The sequence below is a fragment of the Protopterus annectens genome, chromosome 5.part0, assembly GCF_019279795.1.
Source record: "Protopterus annectens isolate FY-2018-M chromosome 5.part0, PAN1.0, whole genome shotgun sequence".
In the NCBI taxonomy this organism is placed as follows: Eukaryota; Metazoa; Chordata; order Ceratodontiformes; family Protopteridae; genus Protopterus; species Protopterus annectens.
The window spans coordinates 1,766,504,981-1,766,524,360 of NC_056735.1; the positions used below are offsets into that span (position 1 = coordinate 1,766,504,981).

A 19,380-nucleotide genomic window follows, 5' to 3' on the forward strand; every position below is an offset into this window, starting at 1 on the left:
TATAAGGTGCCGAGGTCAAATCCAGCTGGATCAGACAACCCACATGATGAATTAGATGGAAAAAGAGAAAACTGGATGTCACAATTCCTTGAAAATGCACTGGAACCCTTTAGCAGTCTGGTAGTTGATGTAGAGGATGCAGGCTCTTGCCTCCTATAAGCAAGGTACAGGGTTTGAAACTGAGCAAATTAATTAACTAACCTGCCATCCCTAACTAGGGAATTTTACATATACAGTGGTACATGAAGAAACATACATCCCGGCTCACGGCAGCAAGAAAGGGAACCTCCTAAGCAAGCCAGCTTAAATTCCACATGCAGAAAAGAAGCAACAAGAACATTGGAATGTTTAAATGTGCATGCATCAACACACACAGAAACAGCAGGAATGTAGGTGTGCTTGCATCAAAGCAAGCACAGACAGAATGCATTCATAAAGATCACTGTTAAAGCATGTAATTTAATTTTTTTATTAAAAATTAAACATTGCGGCAGCCCCCTGGCCAGTGGGCCCCCCAGCCAGTGGGCCAAAGGCAACTGCCTATGTTGTCTAGTGCTGGATTCGGCTCTACATATGCAGATATAGTTGAGGATGGCACTTAATTTATTTGCTTATTTGTTAACCAGTTAAGTGGCTGGCCCATAACAGGTCTTTTTCAGTGAACACATGAGAGAAAAACCAAACAATTTATGTGAAGTATACCTCATTTCAAATGACAGTCTGTGTCTATTAACCATCATGTAGCTATATGCTAGCATACATGAAATTTGCAAGCACTTTGATAACATACTTGCTAATCACAATTCTGGATGTGTGAGAAACTATTTATCAGCATCATTAAGGAGATTAACTGGCAAGTTATTCTATTGTGTTCATCAATGCCACTTCAGAACAGTTCATAGGTTCTGTCCAAAGCCTAGCTGACAGGTTTGAGTTTCATGTTTATTTTAGGACTGAATGTGCACCTGTAAAATGTCTGCATTTCCCATAGTGGCATATGTGAACTCAATTACCACTATCGCCTGAAGTTAGTCTGTCCCATTCGTGCATTCAGTAGTTTCAAGTCAACTCTAAATATAGGAAGAACAGCTATACCGAGTCTCAGCATAGCACATTTTCTGCCCAAGCATTAGCAGATAACAGGACAATATGACAAATTCATAGGTTAGTTCAGAGGCTGTTACTAGGTCTGCAGTACAGAGGACCATTGAGGAGCCTAGCACAAATTCCCAATTGCCCCAAGGCACTGTCTAGTTGAGGGATTTGCTCAAGGTCAAACAGGCAAATGAAGGCTGAGGGAGTCAAACCTTGTACCATAGAACTACAACTCACAGCCATAATCCTCTGAACCAACTGCATTCCTGGTATCATGACTAATATGTTTTGATAATTATGAATACTGTTGCAGAAAAAAATGAAGTCACAAGTCTGGAAAACCTCCCTTATCAGTTTCAACAAAAATCTGAGATCCCTTATCAAATCCTCTAAAGCCAGCTATGAAGGCAGAATTGTGGCTGACACCAAAAACAACCACAAAGGCTTTTCTAGCTATATCAAAAATCTCCAAGGCAATACCCATATTTGCTCTGAGTTACTGCACAATGGCAACTCCTATACTGAGCCAACAGATATAGCCAACATACTGGCAGGCAGATTCAGTGCCAACTTTAGCCCCCCCCCCCAAGCACCCTATTACAATACCAGAAGAAAGCCTGACACCCACCATTTCTGAGGCACAGGTAAAAGCTGCATTGTACAAAGCCAAGAATACAGTGTTCATGGGACCTGATAATATCTCTGGCTGCATCCTACATGAGCTACAAAACGAACTGGCACCACATCTGTGTGCCCTGTTCAATCACAGCCTTACCTCAGGCTATATCCCTAATGAACAGCGCACTGCTACAGTCATCTCATTCCATAAAGGGGGAGCAACTACAGACCCTGGGAACTATCGTCCCATTAGCCTGACGAGTCTAGTATGCAAAGCTATGGAGTACATCATCATGGACCTGCTTAACAAAGATATAGGCAATCTCCAAACTCTTGACCCCACGCAGTCTGGCTTTGTCAAGGGGAGATCCTGCCTGTTGAACCTGGTTGACTTCTTTGAGGCAGTCACCAAGGCTGTGGATGAGGGTAAGGCAGTACATACAGCCTACTTCGACATGTCCAAGGCCTTTAATACCACTCCCCACTCAGGTACCATTGATAAACTCCCCAAACTAGGCATCAATCCTTACATCACTAGGTGGGTTGCAAATTGGCACACAGACAGTACCCACAGAGTGAAAGTTGCAGATTCCAAGTCAGACTGTCGACCAGTCACAAGTGGAGTCCTACACGGCTTGGTCCTGTGCCCTCTCCTGTTTGGCATCTACTTCTCAGAAGTCCAGGCCAACAGAGAAAGAATCTGGCTGACCAAGTTTGCTGAAGACTTCAAGCTAGGAGACATTATCAACTCCCCAAGTGATGCAGATATCCTACAAAAGGGCCTCTCTGAGATCAATGACTAGTGTCAAAACCATGGGCTGAAGCTTAATGCCAAAAAATGCTTTATCATCCCCTCTGGAAAAAACTCAGTTCCCACAAATTACCACGTTGATGGGAGTCCCCTGATCACTGAAGGGGCCATAAGAGATCTGGGCACCCAGGTCAACAGCCACCTCACCTTCGACCATCATATTGCCACTGTAGTCAGAAAGTCCTACGTGGCACATCTTATAACCAAAGGTTTTGCATCCAGGAAGAAAGCGGTAATCATCCCTCTCTACTCATCCTTCATTAGACTAATCATCAAATATAACTCCCCATTTGGCATGTACCTGACCAGACACCTGCAACAGCTAGAGAGGCCACAGAAGTACCTCACAAAAAGGATCATAGGCCTTAAACACATGTCCTACATGGATAGACTCAATAAACTTCAGCTGTTTTCAGTCGCTTATCATCTACTTTGAGGTGATCTCTGCTTGACTTAAAAAGCCATGTCCAACACAGCCCTACTTGAAATGCTATACCTAAAGAAATCCCAATACCCCTGCAGCACACACTCCAGAGATCACAACCTTATTACCACAATTAACAGAACATTCTGGGGGGACAGGTTCATCTCCCAAAGACTGCCCATACTTTAGAATAAGCTTCCTATTCATGCCAAGCAGAGCACCTCGCTGGCCCTCTTCAAGAGAAATTTTGATGAGTGGATGGGTAACAGAAAGTTCACCCCAGGGATCACTCCAGCTGCCCTACTGGATAGGGGCACTGTGAACTAACACTGGGTGGCATGGTGCCTGGGCAATTTTTTGTGGCTAGGCTTGTAAAGGGTCCAGGGCCATTATCCTAGTATACTCCTATGAACCCTTAAAAAGAAGTTAAAATGGGGAATGAAGTAGAAAAAGAGAAACTACGAATGAATAGTTGATGAATGTCTTGTGGTTGCAAGAGGAATCTTACTAAATAGTTGAAGGTTCTAGACAGTGCTTCCATCATTTTTCTGTAACTGATATTTACTTTTAGTATTAAGTTTTACAATCTAGACATCTGGTTAGATACTGTGCTTGAGACCAGGTAGATATCACCTCTCAGTAATCCATAAGAAACATAATATAAACACAATTCTTGAATTCTTTCTATGCAGCTCAAGTTTTTTCAGCATCATTTTTTTTTCTTTCTAGCAGAGAAATTAACTTGCAAAGTTGACAGGATAAGAGAACATAAAATAACATGCACTTCCTGAAGAAAGAGGTCTATAACTATAACTATTGACATTATTAGGTGTAATCCACAATCTTTGTTCCTTAAATCACCAGAGTTGATGGAAATGGGAGGGACAGAACAACATTCTGAGTCGGAATCAGGGATGGCCTTGAAAACCAGATACAGTTTAGAGGTATACTATAGAAACACACTGGATTAATAATGTACAGACTGGTGTCTCTGGAGTGACTAGACATGCCTCTTTAGAATTAGATAAGATAAAGAATGTGATCACTGACTTTGAAGACTTGCACACCATTATAATCCTTTTAGAATGTTGTAAACATTTAAGAAGTGCATCCATTGTGTCATGCTACAGGTATCATTTGAAGCCTGCAGCTTCAGTCACTAGACTCTGCTGTTAAACTGCACCCAGGCACAAAACTAGGGGCATAACTACTTGATATGTAGCGTATCCAATATGGAAATTTTACATTAAATGCTGCTGATATTAATAAAAGGTATGCAGGTGGTGTAAAAGACATCATGCACAACTTAGTTCTACTATCAGCATTACCATTGAGTGTGATGACTGTTGATGGCATATATAGGTGTACAATTTGCACCTGAATGATTCTAATATAACTGTTGCAGTGTGCAGGTTTAATGTAGACGTGAGAGAGATCTGATTAATACTAGTTTTAAAGTGAAATGAGACAATGAAAAGAACATGTTATCTGCACTGTAAACACAGAATCACTACAGTATTTCTGCCATTAGGTTCATGACATGATTCACAGAATCAGTTCAAAGATTAATGAATGTTCTGGGAATTGATGCACATTCTAACAAGAAACAGATGATAAAACTTTCAGAATCACACATTCAGAAGCATTTTGCAAATTTCATTTTCTTGTGAATGAAAAGTACAAATGAGGGTTTACCATCAAGCTTTGCTTGAATGCTTTATTTATTTTATGATACAACTACCGATACTGACCTCTTTTCTTGAATTATGTGATATAATCATATACTGAAAAGCGCACACAGGAGGGAAAAAGAAAAACTTCAGTACAGCTTAAAATAATTAGTCTGGGAATAAAGAGCTCAAAAACTAAAAGATGCTCAGTAATTGCTACATTTACAGTTTTATGTACCAGCACATAGATAAATGAGCCATTAAGTGGCTTAAGACAAATGTAGTTCACTTTTCTATCTTTAACATAGTGTACCCTAACTTTCTAAAGCATACATTTTCAGATTGTGCTTTCACTGTGTTAATTTCTGCTAACAAACATCACCATACAAGCAATGACATTATACAAGCCTAACTGACTTCCCTCAATATCCACTTGAAAACTTTGAGAAAAATAGTCAACCAATCAGTGCTCTTATGTCACCCCTAAAAAGGTGTTTATGCTTAGTTGCTTAATTAGTTAGCAAATGTCTAAAACTAGAAGCATTTGTCAAGGACAAATGTGGACTTGTAGTGAATATGAACTACAGCAATAAATGTTAAAGTTGAGAGGATTACAAAATAATAAAAGTATGAATTAATGAAGAAGCAGAAAAGAAAACAGCAGCACTTTATTGCATTTTCATATTGCATTGCAAAATACTTTCATGCGGTTGTGCTTCAACAAAGTATTAGTTTAAGGGTGTGCATATTTACGCAACCAGCATATTGTAAGTTTATTATTTTTTATATTTTTTCCCCTAACAGATTGGTTTGTTTTTTAATTGAATTGTACAGGTTATAGGTCACATTAAAGGTGGGAAACATTTTGAAATTATTTATTGTTGTCTCATTTTTTATATCACAAAAACCTGGCATTTTAACAGTGGTGTGTACATTTTTTATATCCACTGTATCATGGAATGTGAATTTGTGGTGAGTTCTAACACTTGTAAGCTACAAAACCAAATATTTCATAAAAATATGTAATTAACAAAATATAAAATAATCATGTTTTACAACATATGTTGATTTTTCAGTAATGGAGTACTCCACTGTGCATTTCTGCAAATGTATATAATTCATTTCAATATCAAATTGTTCAAAGTTAGGTGGTACTTAATATGTAGGAAACGTTGTTTAATTACTTTACACAAAAACTGTATCCATGTAATGACAACCTGCTAATGCAGAAGAAGTACTTCAGTCCTGCTTACAATGTGGGTCAACTCATAACACTTGTGAGTACAAACAGAAATTTGTGTATTATTTCCCATTATTTTACAGTAAAACTACAAAGTAACAATGTTCCTCTCTCTGTGTTCATAGAAATTGTAAAACTATTATCTATTCAGAATTCACAACTGTTTCTGGAAACAATATTTTAACAAAGTAGCAACAAAGTCTTCATCTGCCAAATGACCTACTTTTCAAAACACAATTAACAAAAAAGGAAGGATTATGAAAAATGGTTAAAAAACAAAATAAAGACAATGCATACATAAAAATTCTAAATGCAAAGAATTACTGTCTAAATTTCTACTTGCCAACTACATTATAATTTCTCATTTATCAATTACACATTTAGCTACAGTACAAGCCAAAGTAGACAACTGACAAATACTTGTTTCTAACTTGCCACGCTACAAAAAGCCATGATAGAGCTCAACACACTGATGCGATTCTGTTTTACCAGTCAAGGCTCCTTTACCTCTTCTTTCCATAATAGTGTATTCCATATTCCCACAAATGTCATGAGACACAGACAAAAAAATATTCTGAGGTCCTGATTTCATTCCCATTGATCTTCTGGGAATAGTATTATTGCTTGCGTTCCTGCTTGGACTGTATGGGCCCAATAAAACAGATATCATGGGAGGTCACTGTCTGGGTCATTTTTATCCTTTTTTTTTTTCAGCAGATCACAAAGCCCCTCAATTTATGTGCTCAACCTTATTTGAAACAATATGCAATGGTGACACCAGGTAAGATTCCAAAGCAGGACCGGACCACCATGCTAATTTGGCTGTAAAGGACATTTATTACAGAGAAGAAGGTCTCCAGAAGTACCTTAATTAAGGATCTTCCCTGTGGTATAACTAGTTTGGCACTTAGATTAGTGCAGGAAAATGTCACTGTTGTCAGTATCTACTGAGAACAGCTGCCTGACGTCACTTTATCTTATGAATACTAAGGTGTCTTAGGAATACTTTCCATACCATGTTCCCTTCTTAATGGAGCGATTAATTACTCCTAAACTGTGCCCTAGATGCCCTCTTGTCCATTTAATTTGTAAGGCACAGCGACCTACTGGTGTTTTTTTGTCTGCCATCTATCCCCTGTATGGTCCTTATATTTCACTCCTAAACTCCCTGTCAACTTTTTCCCATCTGGGCTGGCCTTGTTCCACCTCCTTTTGCTACACTGTCCTATTCTGTCTTCTGCTGATGGTATGTTCCCCTTTTTTCATGCTAATACTATCCACCTTTTTCCAGTTAGCTTTTAACATGGCCACTACCATTGCTGTTTCCAAGTCTATTAAGACATTTTGCTTACTGCTTGCTGATCCCAACTGATTGTTTTTATAGAGCAAACACTTTGATCCTGCTCTGCTTTGCCTCACTATGCTCACCTTTGCTCTCCACCCTGTCTCCATTCCCACCCACCCCTGACATCACTTCCCTTATACTGGCCATACCCCTCCCAATCCAAATTTTAACCTATCAACAGGAAGCCCCACTCCTCCCACCTACAGCAACATAACACTCATCTCAAGAATAGCCACTCACATGCTCTCAGCCCTCTCAACCACAGTACACTTCCTTCATCTGATCTTCATACCATTATACATCTAACTTTCGTTATTTGTGCCATTATTTATATTTTACTCCTTATACCTCTAACTTCAAATATCATTGGTAATTCTCCATTTCTTTTCACATTACAAAAAATTAGAACTACCTAATTAGAAATATAACTTATGTCCCTTCATTAACTACACCACTGCTTCCCTCCATTTCATAGTACCCCTCTCTTTTTTCTGTCCTCTAGTCTATAACCACCAAAATTTCAAATATTTCTCCTTACGTTATGCATTTGTCTATTGCTACTAAAATCATATTGAACAATCTATTAATGTATACCTTTCACTTTTATACACCTCTCCTACTGCAATTTACTCAGAATACTATGTAATCAGCAGTAGCTATATCAATACATCTCCCTGCATTGCAACCTCTCATCTTTTCTTTATTTTAAGTATGAAATACTTCACTACCACCCGTCTACTCAATAAAATAAAATAAAACTCCTACAAGTCCCCTCTAAACTGATGCACTATATCTCAGAATGGTGATGTCCACTCCAACCCAGACTCTGTAAACCTACTAATTAATCTAAATAGTAATTAACCAGGTCTACAAAACTGCAGCTTAACTAACTCTCCTTAAACCACCACCTCACAATATACCTCCATCCAAGTGTACTGTCCTACCATTAAACCAGCACCTATATCCATACTAATAACACCAACACATCAAATCCCTCACCCCATCTTTCATCCACTGGTTGACCAAAAAACTGAATATCATCACTATCAACAAAATGACACAACTATGTGCTTGACATATTTATATCACAACATACCCCTGATATTACTGCCATAACAGAAACCTGGCTTAAGCCTATCATTAAAGTTTATAAGCTACTCTCTCCGGGTTCCAGTATTATCAGAGCTGATAGACCCCCACAAGAAAGCAGGTAAGGTACCCTTAATTTATCCAGGTTTGTAAGTCACTCTCCCTATTCACCCAACTTCCACAAATTCCAAAATACTGAAATACTTAACATCACTGTTAAAGCTTTACAAAACATATGTATTGTTACAGTCTATATCCCACCTGGACATAATATATCAGCTTTAGAAGAAATCTTCTCCTGCACAACTAATAACATACCTTACAACTTATGAAGATATTACAATAGGAGGTGCAAAAAGAACTTATCAAACCATCTACTAGATTTAATAATACCAGCAGTAAAGTTGTAATTCTAGACTGGATACTGGTGTCCAACCCCGGTAAATTCACAACCTCTGGAACCTATCTACACTCACTTAGCAACCATTTCCAAGCCTATACCCATGGAAATCATCCAGCAACCCAACACCCACAAACTTAAAACATCTTAAAAATGTTCCAAATTCAATAAAGACTCCATCGATGCATTGAATGTTTTAATGGTCTGCCCTAAAAATGTTCCCATCCAAAGACGTGTCAATACTTTTAATATCTTATTCCTGAGTACACTAAGCAGACATGCCCCATTCCACAAAAATAAGAGTGAACATTAACCACACTCCATGACTCACTACCAGACCAGAACTACAATGACTAACAAAGACAAAGCATGGAAAGAATGGCTCATACAGAAAACTCCATATAACCTACAACTCTAGAGAATTTTGTAATCCAGGTAATTTAAAAATAGTTAACCTAAATAAAAATAAAAATATTATAGCCATTAACAACTTCAAAATAAAAATGACATAAACATTCTGGACATCAATACATTACCTGTTACATCCAGAATTAAATAAGGAACCCAGCCCTTCTCGTAATAGTTCTCAACTAGAATTTCTACTTCACAGGAAGCATTGTCCACCAACTAAAACCTCTTCACCCCCATCCAGTGCTTCCATATCCCCCCTTAACAACATCCATTCCCACTATTTCTGGTATCAACAGGTTAGAGCAAAGCCAACATTCTCCACACATCACACACACACACACAGTACCACTTCCTTTAGTCTCCCTCCTTCCTTCCACACAAATCTAATTCACTCTCTACACCCAGTGATAGCAACTTCCACGTAGGACCTGTCTCTACATCAATGAAACAGAAGTCTAAAGTCAAGCTCTGTTCCACTGTAGCTGACAACCTCCCACCTGAGATATTAGACAGCTGCCAGTGCTATAGCATACCAAGCCTCTATACTTATCAAGAGATCAATAGCTGAATCCTATATAATGTCATTATGGAAAAAAAAATCACCTATCCCTACGCAAACATGGCATCTCTGCTGACATATCCAACTTCCAACCTACTGCAATATTATCACTATTCTCAAAAATTCTTGAAAGATGTATTCATAAACAATGCATTCACTATCTGCTACAAGAACAGGTATTAATATCCACCCAACATGGCTTCCACCCAGTACACAGTACAACTACTGGCATACTATCATTCACTAACAGTATAAACAAATACAGGGTCTCAGGCAAACTAGGTATCTCCCTGTTCCTTGACCTGTCTAAAGCCTTTGATATAGTTTCTCACCCTAAACTCGTACAAAATATCTCAACTTGGACTGCATACCTCTCAAGTGTACCTCATTACAAGGAACGTACCTCATTTGGAGTCTTAAAAAGTTCATGTTCCTCGAAGTTCCACATTGAAAGACTGTCACACATTCAGTGTTAGGAATTTTTTTTTAAGTGAAATCCATTATAAATAGAAATTAATCATATATTAATTCATTAAAAGATCTTCTTTATAAGCAAAACCAGCATATTTTAACCATCCTATGACCTTCCTAGTTGAAGTTGTTAGTAAGCCATTAGTATGTGTTCCACATTTTTCCCATTTATTCCACATTATGAGGCCTAGCGTTCCTCATTTTGGAGATGGAAGGCTGAGAGCTATTGGATTATCCCCTTCATTGCTGTGGTTCAATGGCTATTTATTTATTTATTTTTTTGACATTTGTTTACCGGGGTGGTCTGACTGGGTCTACAGAACCAGTTTTCAGCAGAGGCCCGGGGAGAAAAGCTCCACATACAGTACAATACAAATACAGTATAATCCAATACAATAAAGATTACATTAGAAATACTATACAAACTGCTACAAGATGTTGCAATATATTACATATCTAAACAATTCTATACAGTTAAAATATTACCGACGATAATAGTCACACTCATCATACATGATGTAGAAATAGCAGCCAGAAAGTTAGTGACGCAGACATACAGCGAGAGACAGTTAAGAAAAGAAGAAATAAAGCCTGAGCAGCAGCTTAAGGATATGGTATAGAAGCAGAGAAGGCGTTAGAAGAGCTTTAGGATATTGTGGTTTGTGAGGGACTGAAATGTGAGAGAAGAGGAAGACCTGAGCATTAGGCAGGGTTTATGCAGGAGCAGAGCCATGTATTTTTGAGATGATTTTTTAAAGAGACTTTGAAATGGGTTAGGCCAGGAATAAACCTGGTAGCTAAAGCTAGTGAATTCCAATGTATAGAGACAGAGTATGAATACACAGAGTGACCGGGTTTTCTTGTGGGTTTTGAGATAGCTAAGAGATTTTAGTCTTCTGATTGTAGGGATCGATTTGGTGTGTAAGGTGCGACTAGATTGGCTAGTGCAGGGCAGGCAGTAGTAGGCTTGAAAATAAGGTTGTGCAAGGTGGATAGTTGAATAAAGGCAAGTTGGCTGGGTAGTTCAAGCCAGTTTAATTCTAGGAGTGGTTTACAGTGGTGTGTGTGATATTTAGAGTTTGTGGCAAACTTTGCAACTTTGTTGTAGCACTGTTCCAACTTGCTTAAGGTAGAATTTTGTAAGTTAAGATAGGGGCACCATACAGAAGAGAGGGAAGTAAAAATGTTTTTGCAAGGGTAGTTTTGGATGCTGCAGTAAAAAAAATGTGTTTATATGAGTCCTAGTTTTTGATGAGTTTTCTTTATATTTTGCTGTATATGGGGGTCAAATGAAAGTTTATTGTCAATGATAACACCTAGAAGTTTGGTTTCCTGCACTATTTCTATGGCAGTGTTGTCAGATGCAAGGATGTTGAAATGATCACTGACAAGGGAGGTGTTTTGGGGATGAAAGAGTACTAGTTTTGTCTTCTTTGGATTAAGAAAGAGTTGGGCATTTCTTAGCCAGGATTCAACTGCTGTAAAGGACCGCTGAGTTTTTGAGATAGTTCTGGTAGTGACTGAGCAGTGCAGATTATGGTGGAATCATCAGCATATTGAATGAGGGTCCCAGGGCGAGAGGCAGTCTGAAGGTTTGTGAAAATGTTGAAGAGTAGGGGTCCTAGGATGGAGCCTTGGGGGACTCCAGTAGGGTCATGTAGAAAGGGTGAGAGTTTGTTGGACCACTTCACTGCTTGTTTATGATCCTTGAGGTAGCTCTGAAATAATTTTACTGTGTTATGTGAGAAGCCTAGGTTAGACAGTGTGTTCGAAAGTAAGCAACTGACAGGCTCCAATCTGTAAAATGGCAGAATGATTTCTCTCACTTCTTACCTGCATGTCTCCACTGGTGTTCCCCCTCAGGCTCTATTTTGGTCCCCCCTCTTTAATTTCTTTATCAATGACCTCTATACATCTGCAGGTCCACCTTCTGTTATAATAATATACTGACAATTCAACACTTTTCTGTGTATCTAAAAACTTGCCTCACCACCTCCATATTACACAAGAAGCTTTTCCCTCAGTTGAGAAATGGTTTCATAAAACCTAACTACTACTAAACCCTAAAAAAAGTTATCGCTGTTCTTCCCAAAATCATTCATGCCAAGCAAAACAAATTTCAAAATCTTTTCTTTAAACAAGTCTGAAATTAAAGTAGTCTACCATACAAAAATGTCTTGGGTCGATTATAAATGATAACCTTAAATTTGATATGCACATTCAGGCAATATAAAAAAGACTAACCAAAAATAAAAAAATGCTCTACAGGCATAAAAACTTCCTTATTATACCATGACCCCCCCAAAACGTGCACGCTGATTGGCCAGCGTGCACATTGTAAATCGAGTTATACTAATGGAAAAGGTCCGTCGCCTGGACTTTTTCCATTAGTATAACTCTACTTTTAAAACACTGTCTCGCTATGTTAAATGGGTTTAACATAGCGAGACAGCTTTAAAATAAGCAACGGAGATCTCCGTTGCTTATTTTAAAGCTGTCTCGCTATGCTAAACCCATTTAACATAGTGAGACAGGTTTTAAAAAAAAAAAGCAACGAAGAAAGCAAGATCTCCGTTGCTTTTTTTACTGTTTCGCCATGTTAAATGGGTTTAACATAGCAAGACAGTTTTAAAATAAGCAACGGACATCTCCGTTGCTTATTTTAAAGCTGTCTCGCTATGTTAAACCCATTTAACATAGCGAAACAGTAAAAAAAAAAGCAACGGAGATCTTGCTTTCTCCGTTGCTTTTGCCCACAGCTCTGATGTACTGCGCAGGCGCGCAGTACATCAGAACTGCCGCGGATGCCAGACATCTGTGGAAGGGCAGTAAACAGGCATTATACTACGCCATTATTTAAGAAAAGTAATAGTTTATTTTCTTAAATAATGTCATGGTATAATAGCAATAACCCACTTCTGGGTGTGGGTAATGCTGTATTTACCCACGGTTGGCTTTGTTTGGTCCCTCGGGCTTCGCCCTCGGGACCAAACCACGCCAACCGTGGGTAAATCCAGCATTACCTACACCCAGGCGTGGGTTATTGCTATAGCAACACCCCCAAAACCACTCTTGCTGCTACCTACCTTCTACCATATTTTCTTATAGCACTGGTACCCATCCTAACCAACATTCAGGCTACAGCTAAATATAAGCTGCAGGCATGCTATAATAAGGTTGCAAAATCTGATAAAAATAAACAATACCATAGCCTTCACTGAACTGCCCTCAGTGCAATGAGAATTGGCTTGAACTGCCATGCCACTTAGATTTAAATATAGCATTATCTCCACACACATTATTCACAAGGCCATTGATTGCCCTACTTTTAGTCCTATTTCCATTCCTACCATCCTAATGGACTGCTTCAGTCTAATGAACAACATTTTCTAAGCATGTATAAACCCCACAAATCCTCTGGCCAAAATCTCAACTCGTATTCAGTTGCTAAAAATGGAATGATATATCTGCAAATTAGATCCAACTCTAATATCTCTAACTTCAAACTCCTATTAAAAGTCCCCACCTAAATAAGACTCATCTCTGCTACTTCACTACCCCAGGTTGAACTAGTCCCTCCCCCAAATTACATTTTATTAATCCCTTCTCTCTAAACATAGTCAAATCTAATCCTTAAATAAAGGACAAATATAATTCTGCCTAGGCTATGTTATCTAGTCTTCTCCATTGCACAGTGTGTTCTCAGTGGATTCAATTCCACAAGGGTTGTTCCAGTTTAAGTTCCCACTTACACTGAGAGCAGGTCTTTTGGAATCTGGCCCCTGACGTAAGCCTGTTTATAGAGAGCCCTTATATCAAATAAGTCACTTACATTGAGAGCAAATCTTTCAGAATCAGTGCAGACTTACACTGAGGGCAACTCCTTTGAAATGTGACTCACTCTGTATAAAATATCATCTCAATGAACTGTAACTGACATTGTGAATTTTTTTAACTATTGACATTGTCCTTTGTTTTGCAAATATTTGTACTCTTTATGTATAAGTTAATACTGTATGAACTGAAATTATTTTTTTTTACTTACTTAATATTCTTATGTATTAAATGTTATAATTATTTCATTAACTGTAACGACACTAAGTCAATGTGGAGCTTTTCTCCCCAGGCCTCTGCTAAAGATGGGATATTACAACAAATGGACTTTCCTAGTAAACAAATGTCAAATAAAATAAATACAATTTCTTAAGGTATTTTGATTGTCTATTTTTGTTGATATTTTGTGTGTTTTATTCATTATTCAAGCTTGCTAATTAAACAAAGGTTGTCAGAATCACCAGCACACATAGTTCATGCAGACGTACCAGAAATTCAATTATCAGAGTTTAATTAGTGCAGCTGGGTATAGAAGTGAGGACAAGGCAGATCCCTGGGGCTGGGTACAGCCTTAGGAGTGGGATGGGTATAGGAAATGGCCTGTGAAAGCCAACCCAAATCTTGCAACAGGTTCTAGGAAGTTCATGTTACACCACTGTTTAGAAATATACTGTCGTCAATTTAGTTTAGTGCAGAAGATTTTAATTAAGAAAGCCAGGGTAGAACACTGTCTATGAGCTTGTCATACAAAGATACAACCAATATGGAAATACTGAGAAGGCCAAAACATATGGATTTGGTCACAAATTTTAGATACATTCAGTTGACCTAGTAGTAACTAAGCCAAATGTGAATTATGCCCTTACTCTACCATCTTCTACCATGTTTTATACTACATGTCTAGTGTGATGAGATCCTGGATATAACGGCAGGATTAAAATATTGGTTTAATTTGAAACACGATAGAATGACTTGCAAAAGTAATCTGGTGAAGAAAGCTACTGGATCGATTAAGAATTTTATACACTTTTGACTTAAGGCATTTAATTATGAAAGCAGTATATCTGAAACTGTTTAAGTGATCATGATTTTTGTTAAGTGGATATTTCATATGAAGCTTTGAAGAAAATTAGCTGGAAAAATAAATGGCATACCAAAAGTACATCACACTTCTAAGCAAAAAGTACAGATCAAGAGAAACTTTTTAAGAGTAACTGAAAATATTGCCAAATTTTCCTGTTAGAATGTTATTTATGAAGCAAAGTAAAGAAAATCAAGATGCACATTTTTATTGTTTAGAAAGAACTTACTTTTTCTCGTTTCATATCAGGAGGTAAAGAAATATCCTTGGAACTCACAAAAACCCAGCTTGCTCGGAAGTTTAGTTTTCGAATATCTTTGCTGCCATGTTTTTCGATTAAAATCTTTGCATCATCTGTAAGCCTTTATATTTATGGACAAAAAAAGTATAATTTTTAACATCAATGTCCTCCCATAAAATAAGAGTGTGCATTACACTTTATCAGCATGCATGGAAAACAGTAATTTTATTCACAAACCCTTTAACTTTGAACAAATGACTATGGCAAAAACATAGTTTACACACAGTAACTTCAACAATGAGAGATGGTACATCTACCTTCATTAATTCATTCAAATGTAGTAAAACTAAGCATCACGAATTTCAACAATTATTTGCACTGCTAATACAGCTAAAGAAATGACTAACACTGGTAAAATACTAAAAACATTCAGTCATACAGTCTGCATAATACCTAAAAAAAAAAAAAAAAAAAAAAAAAAATTAGTCCACCCATGCAGTACATCCTTCACATAAATAAATAATTCATTATATAGTCCACTTCACAGTGAAGTGCTTAGGAAAGACATCAAAGGCGCTCTTTCTTCGGTAATGTCAAAAGGAGGAAGGTTAATTGTGCATGGATAAGCTAAACGTTGGTTTGAGTTTTTAATGCCAAACCATCTGGCTATATGAGAAGTTTCAGCATTAGGGTGGGGGGATGTCTGCAAGTGTTTATGGATTAAGGTTACAGTAAGGTTAGGAAGGGGATAGATTTATTGTTGTACACATGTACTGAGGTCTGTGAGTATCTGTTGTGCTAGTAGTGCTTTTCCTAAGGTAAGGTGTACAGCTAGGATTGGGGCAGAATTAGGGTTAGGAGACTTCAGTAAGATGTTACAGTGGGGTACAGTAAGCAGAAAGGAGAACTTCATATACAGAAATCGCATTTGTTTCTTTGATTTGGGTGTATCAGGAAGTTAGAGCTTCTACTCAAGAGGTACGTTTTATGTCATAGCATTATTCATCACTTGGTTGCTTCACATGAAAAGGTGAAAACGCTTATTCACATAGGGATCAAGACACTATCCCCTGGATTCATGAAGCTTGGCGCAAGGACGGTGTTAGCCGAGCATGCGGCATAGAGATGGCGCAGCAGCACCATATGTATATTAATGAAGGTGCGCTGTCGCACCATCCACGTGCACAGGAAACATGCGCGAGTGCAGGGGGCATGTTGAAGCGATGCACGAAGGCGTGAACATGTCGGCTACAGTCACGCAACCTAAAATGCTGACTAGTACAGCCTGCCTCTAACAGTAATCACTCCTGTCAGTGTCCGTGGATACTGAAATGTATGCAAAGCATACAAGAGAGTTCTGCGAACACCAAAATAAAATCACAGGTGTAATCACACACGCACATAGCTGAATATTGAGCCCCCCTCCATCGAGCAATTACATTTAAAACCCAGTGTCCGTGTTTCATTGTAGTGTTGATTGTTATACCAAGTGGAAGGGAAACGCAGTGTGTTTGTGCGCCGCTGCCCTTTGCTAAGCCTGGCCCAATGGTCAGAGTATTTGCTTAATAACTGCCCATTCGTGGTCCGAGTCGTCCTTATCTGGACGGCCCAGAAATTAATGGGTATAACCTGGGTCAACCTACCATGTCATGAAAGATAAGTATTCGCATGTACCTATGTATGTGAAGTACAGCATGTGGAAGACCAAATATGCTAGGGTTGGCCTCAAAACCATAATGGTACCAGAGATATGTAGAGCAGGCAATGTGTACCGCTGTCTGTGCCATGGGCTAACAACCAGAGAAGGGATGGATGGTGTGCATGTGGATTGGGGGGGGTGATGGGTAATGTAATAATCCACCAAGGGGAGACTGGGTCGAATGCATAATAGGTAAACTGGAGGTGTACGAGGGTGCAGTGTGAGAATCCAAAAGGAAACTAAAGAACATACATTCACATCCCCAATAAACCCTGTCAGGTCATATTGCAGAACACAATCTCACATACATATGAACATCAAAATGTATGATACACATGTACAGAAAAGGTACGGGCTCACACCACATAATGGTTCAGCCTGAACTGAGCCATCCAACCCCTACACACCTGGATACATAACACACCACCCCCCCTTGCTGAGCATCTACCAAAACCACCCGAACTCGGGCTGCTAGGTGGGGCCGGCCATATCTGCACATAGTGCCCCCTATCCACATCTAGTAGGCAGTCTCACCCTAAGCAGTCCCAGGCCTGCAAACTAGGTACCCCCCATGCATGTATAACCCTCCCTCATTTTCATATAGCCAAAAGAATGGTGTCAATGGCTTTCCCAATTTTTAGACATCCCTCGTGGGATACGTGTCTGTTCTCAAGATTAGACATGGGGGCACAACATGATTCCCACCCCCCATTGACATCCGGACACAAGTCGGATTAGCAGTACTTGTCCACAACCCTGCTCAGCCTCCACCCAGTCCTGCAGAACCTACGACCCGAGATTAAACACCTGACTGTGATGCATGTCTCCCCACATGCATTATTGGGAATATATACCTTTCACATGTTGCCAAGAAATTTCCCCAAAGCCATCTTCTAAACAGTACAAGTCCGCAAATTGTATACCCTTGTCCAGGTTCCAAGTCATAATGATGCACGCAACCCCTGTATACAAAAGGTAGAGGTCCCTCCCGGATGTGGGTGTTCATATACATGCGCATGTATAACCCCAGATATGTAGTCATATATCTATAAATGTACATACTTATATTCGCATAGCTATACATCACACATACATGCATATAAGTAGTTGCCAAGTATGTGTCCTATTCATAAATATGTATACTTGCAAATGTATACATATGTCTCCCAGAAACATATCAACATTAACATGTACTATACATATGTACACCAACTGACTGTCACATTTGTTGCCAGTAGTGTGGAATGCCTGTAGTAAAGTCATACATCCTAACTACCATCCATGCAGAATGTATCACGGAAGGTTTAGTGGTCAAACCAATGACTATGGTGTTTCTGTTCCTGGGTCCAAGCTATGCAAGGGATGCTAATTTTATATGATGCCCAGAATAATGGATGTCAGATATAGAGTGAGTAAGGCACATTCAAGAAGATGTAAGCGGGTATGCGCGGCGGTAAGTGGCAGTCATTCAACAGTATGGGGAAATGTAAATAAGCATGTAGGTGTATATGTATGTGTATGTAGATATATATATATATATATATATATATATATATATATATATATATATATATATATATATATATCCTTGAAGAATGAACACAGTCACAATAAAGCATTCATAACAAATGCGAAGGAAAACAGCAGAGGAACCCCTGTATTATTTAGCACTGTCACATCAAGCTGGCCAGAGGTGAGCAAACCTCCTGCGTCTCCAAACACACGTTGGATGCTAACAGTGGGGCTATCTTTGTCCACATGCTAAGTCTGACTTTCAAACAGGTACAGGGCAGCCCCAGTCTCCAGTCGAACGAGCCAAAAAATTTGAACACCCTGACCATTATATAAATGTATGTTCCAGGACTATAAGCTTGGGGCGTCTGAATATACTTGGAGTGAGTCAATATACGGGATGGGACTAGAGCGGTAGGGAGTGGCGCATGTGTAGTGGTGTGGTTTTTCCAACTGGAGAATGGATGACTGCTGTGTTAGTGAAGTGTTGTGGCGTGTGTTCGGGTAACTATGAACCATGGGTATACATGCAAATGAAGCAGCATGGCAAAAGTGTAGTGGTTAGAGCATCCGCCTAACGTGCAAACATTGCCAGTTTGACTGCAGCACACACCATTTATGACGCGGAATCCATATATGAGCATATTCTGACATTTTATGCTGTATAACAATATAATACCATTGAAATGTGAACTGGAGTGACGTATCACAGTAAGAATAGAGAAGGTGTTTGCGTGATGGGAAGCGGCGATGAAGTATGGTGAAACGGAAAACCGTTGCTGAAAAGTGTTGTACCCACCCTTTGTCCAACGGCCCTTGGTCTGGCCAGCAACACAATAAACTGCCTCGGCAAGGCTCGACGCCAGGACCCTACACACCA

The 19,380-nt window shown here is 39.0% G+C and overlaps 1 protein-coding gene across 2 annotated transcripts in view; it reads right to left on the minus strand.

The window, feature by feature from the left end:
- Positions 1 to 19,380, minus strand: part of FAM3B (FAM3 metabolism regulating signaling molecule B) — a 556,690-nt gene that overhangs the window by 84,656 nt on the left and 452,654 nt on the right. For both annotated transcript variants that reach the window (XM_044071567.1, XM_044071566.1), the window contains one exon: positions 15,278 to 15,410. In XM_044071567.1, coding sequence (XP_043927502.1) covers positions 15,278 to 15,410 — 133 coding nt within the window. The remainder of the gene's footprint in view (positions 1 to 15,277; positions 15,411 to 19,380) is intronic.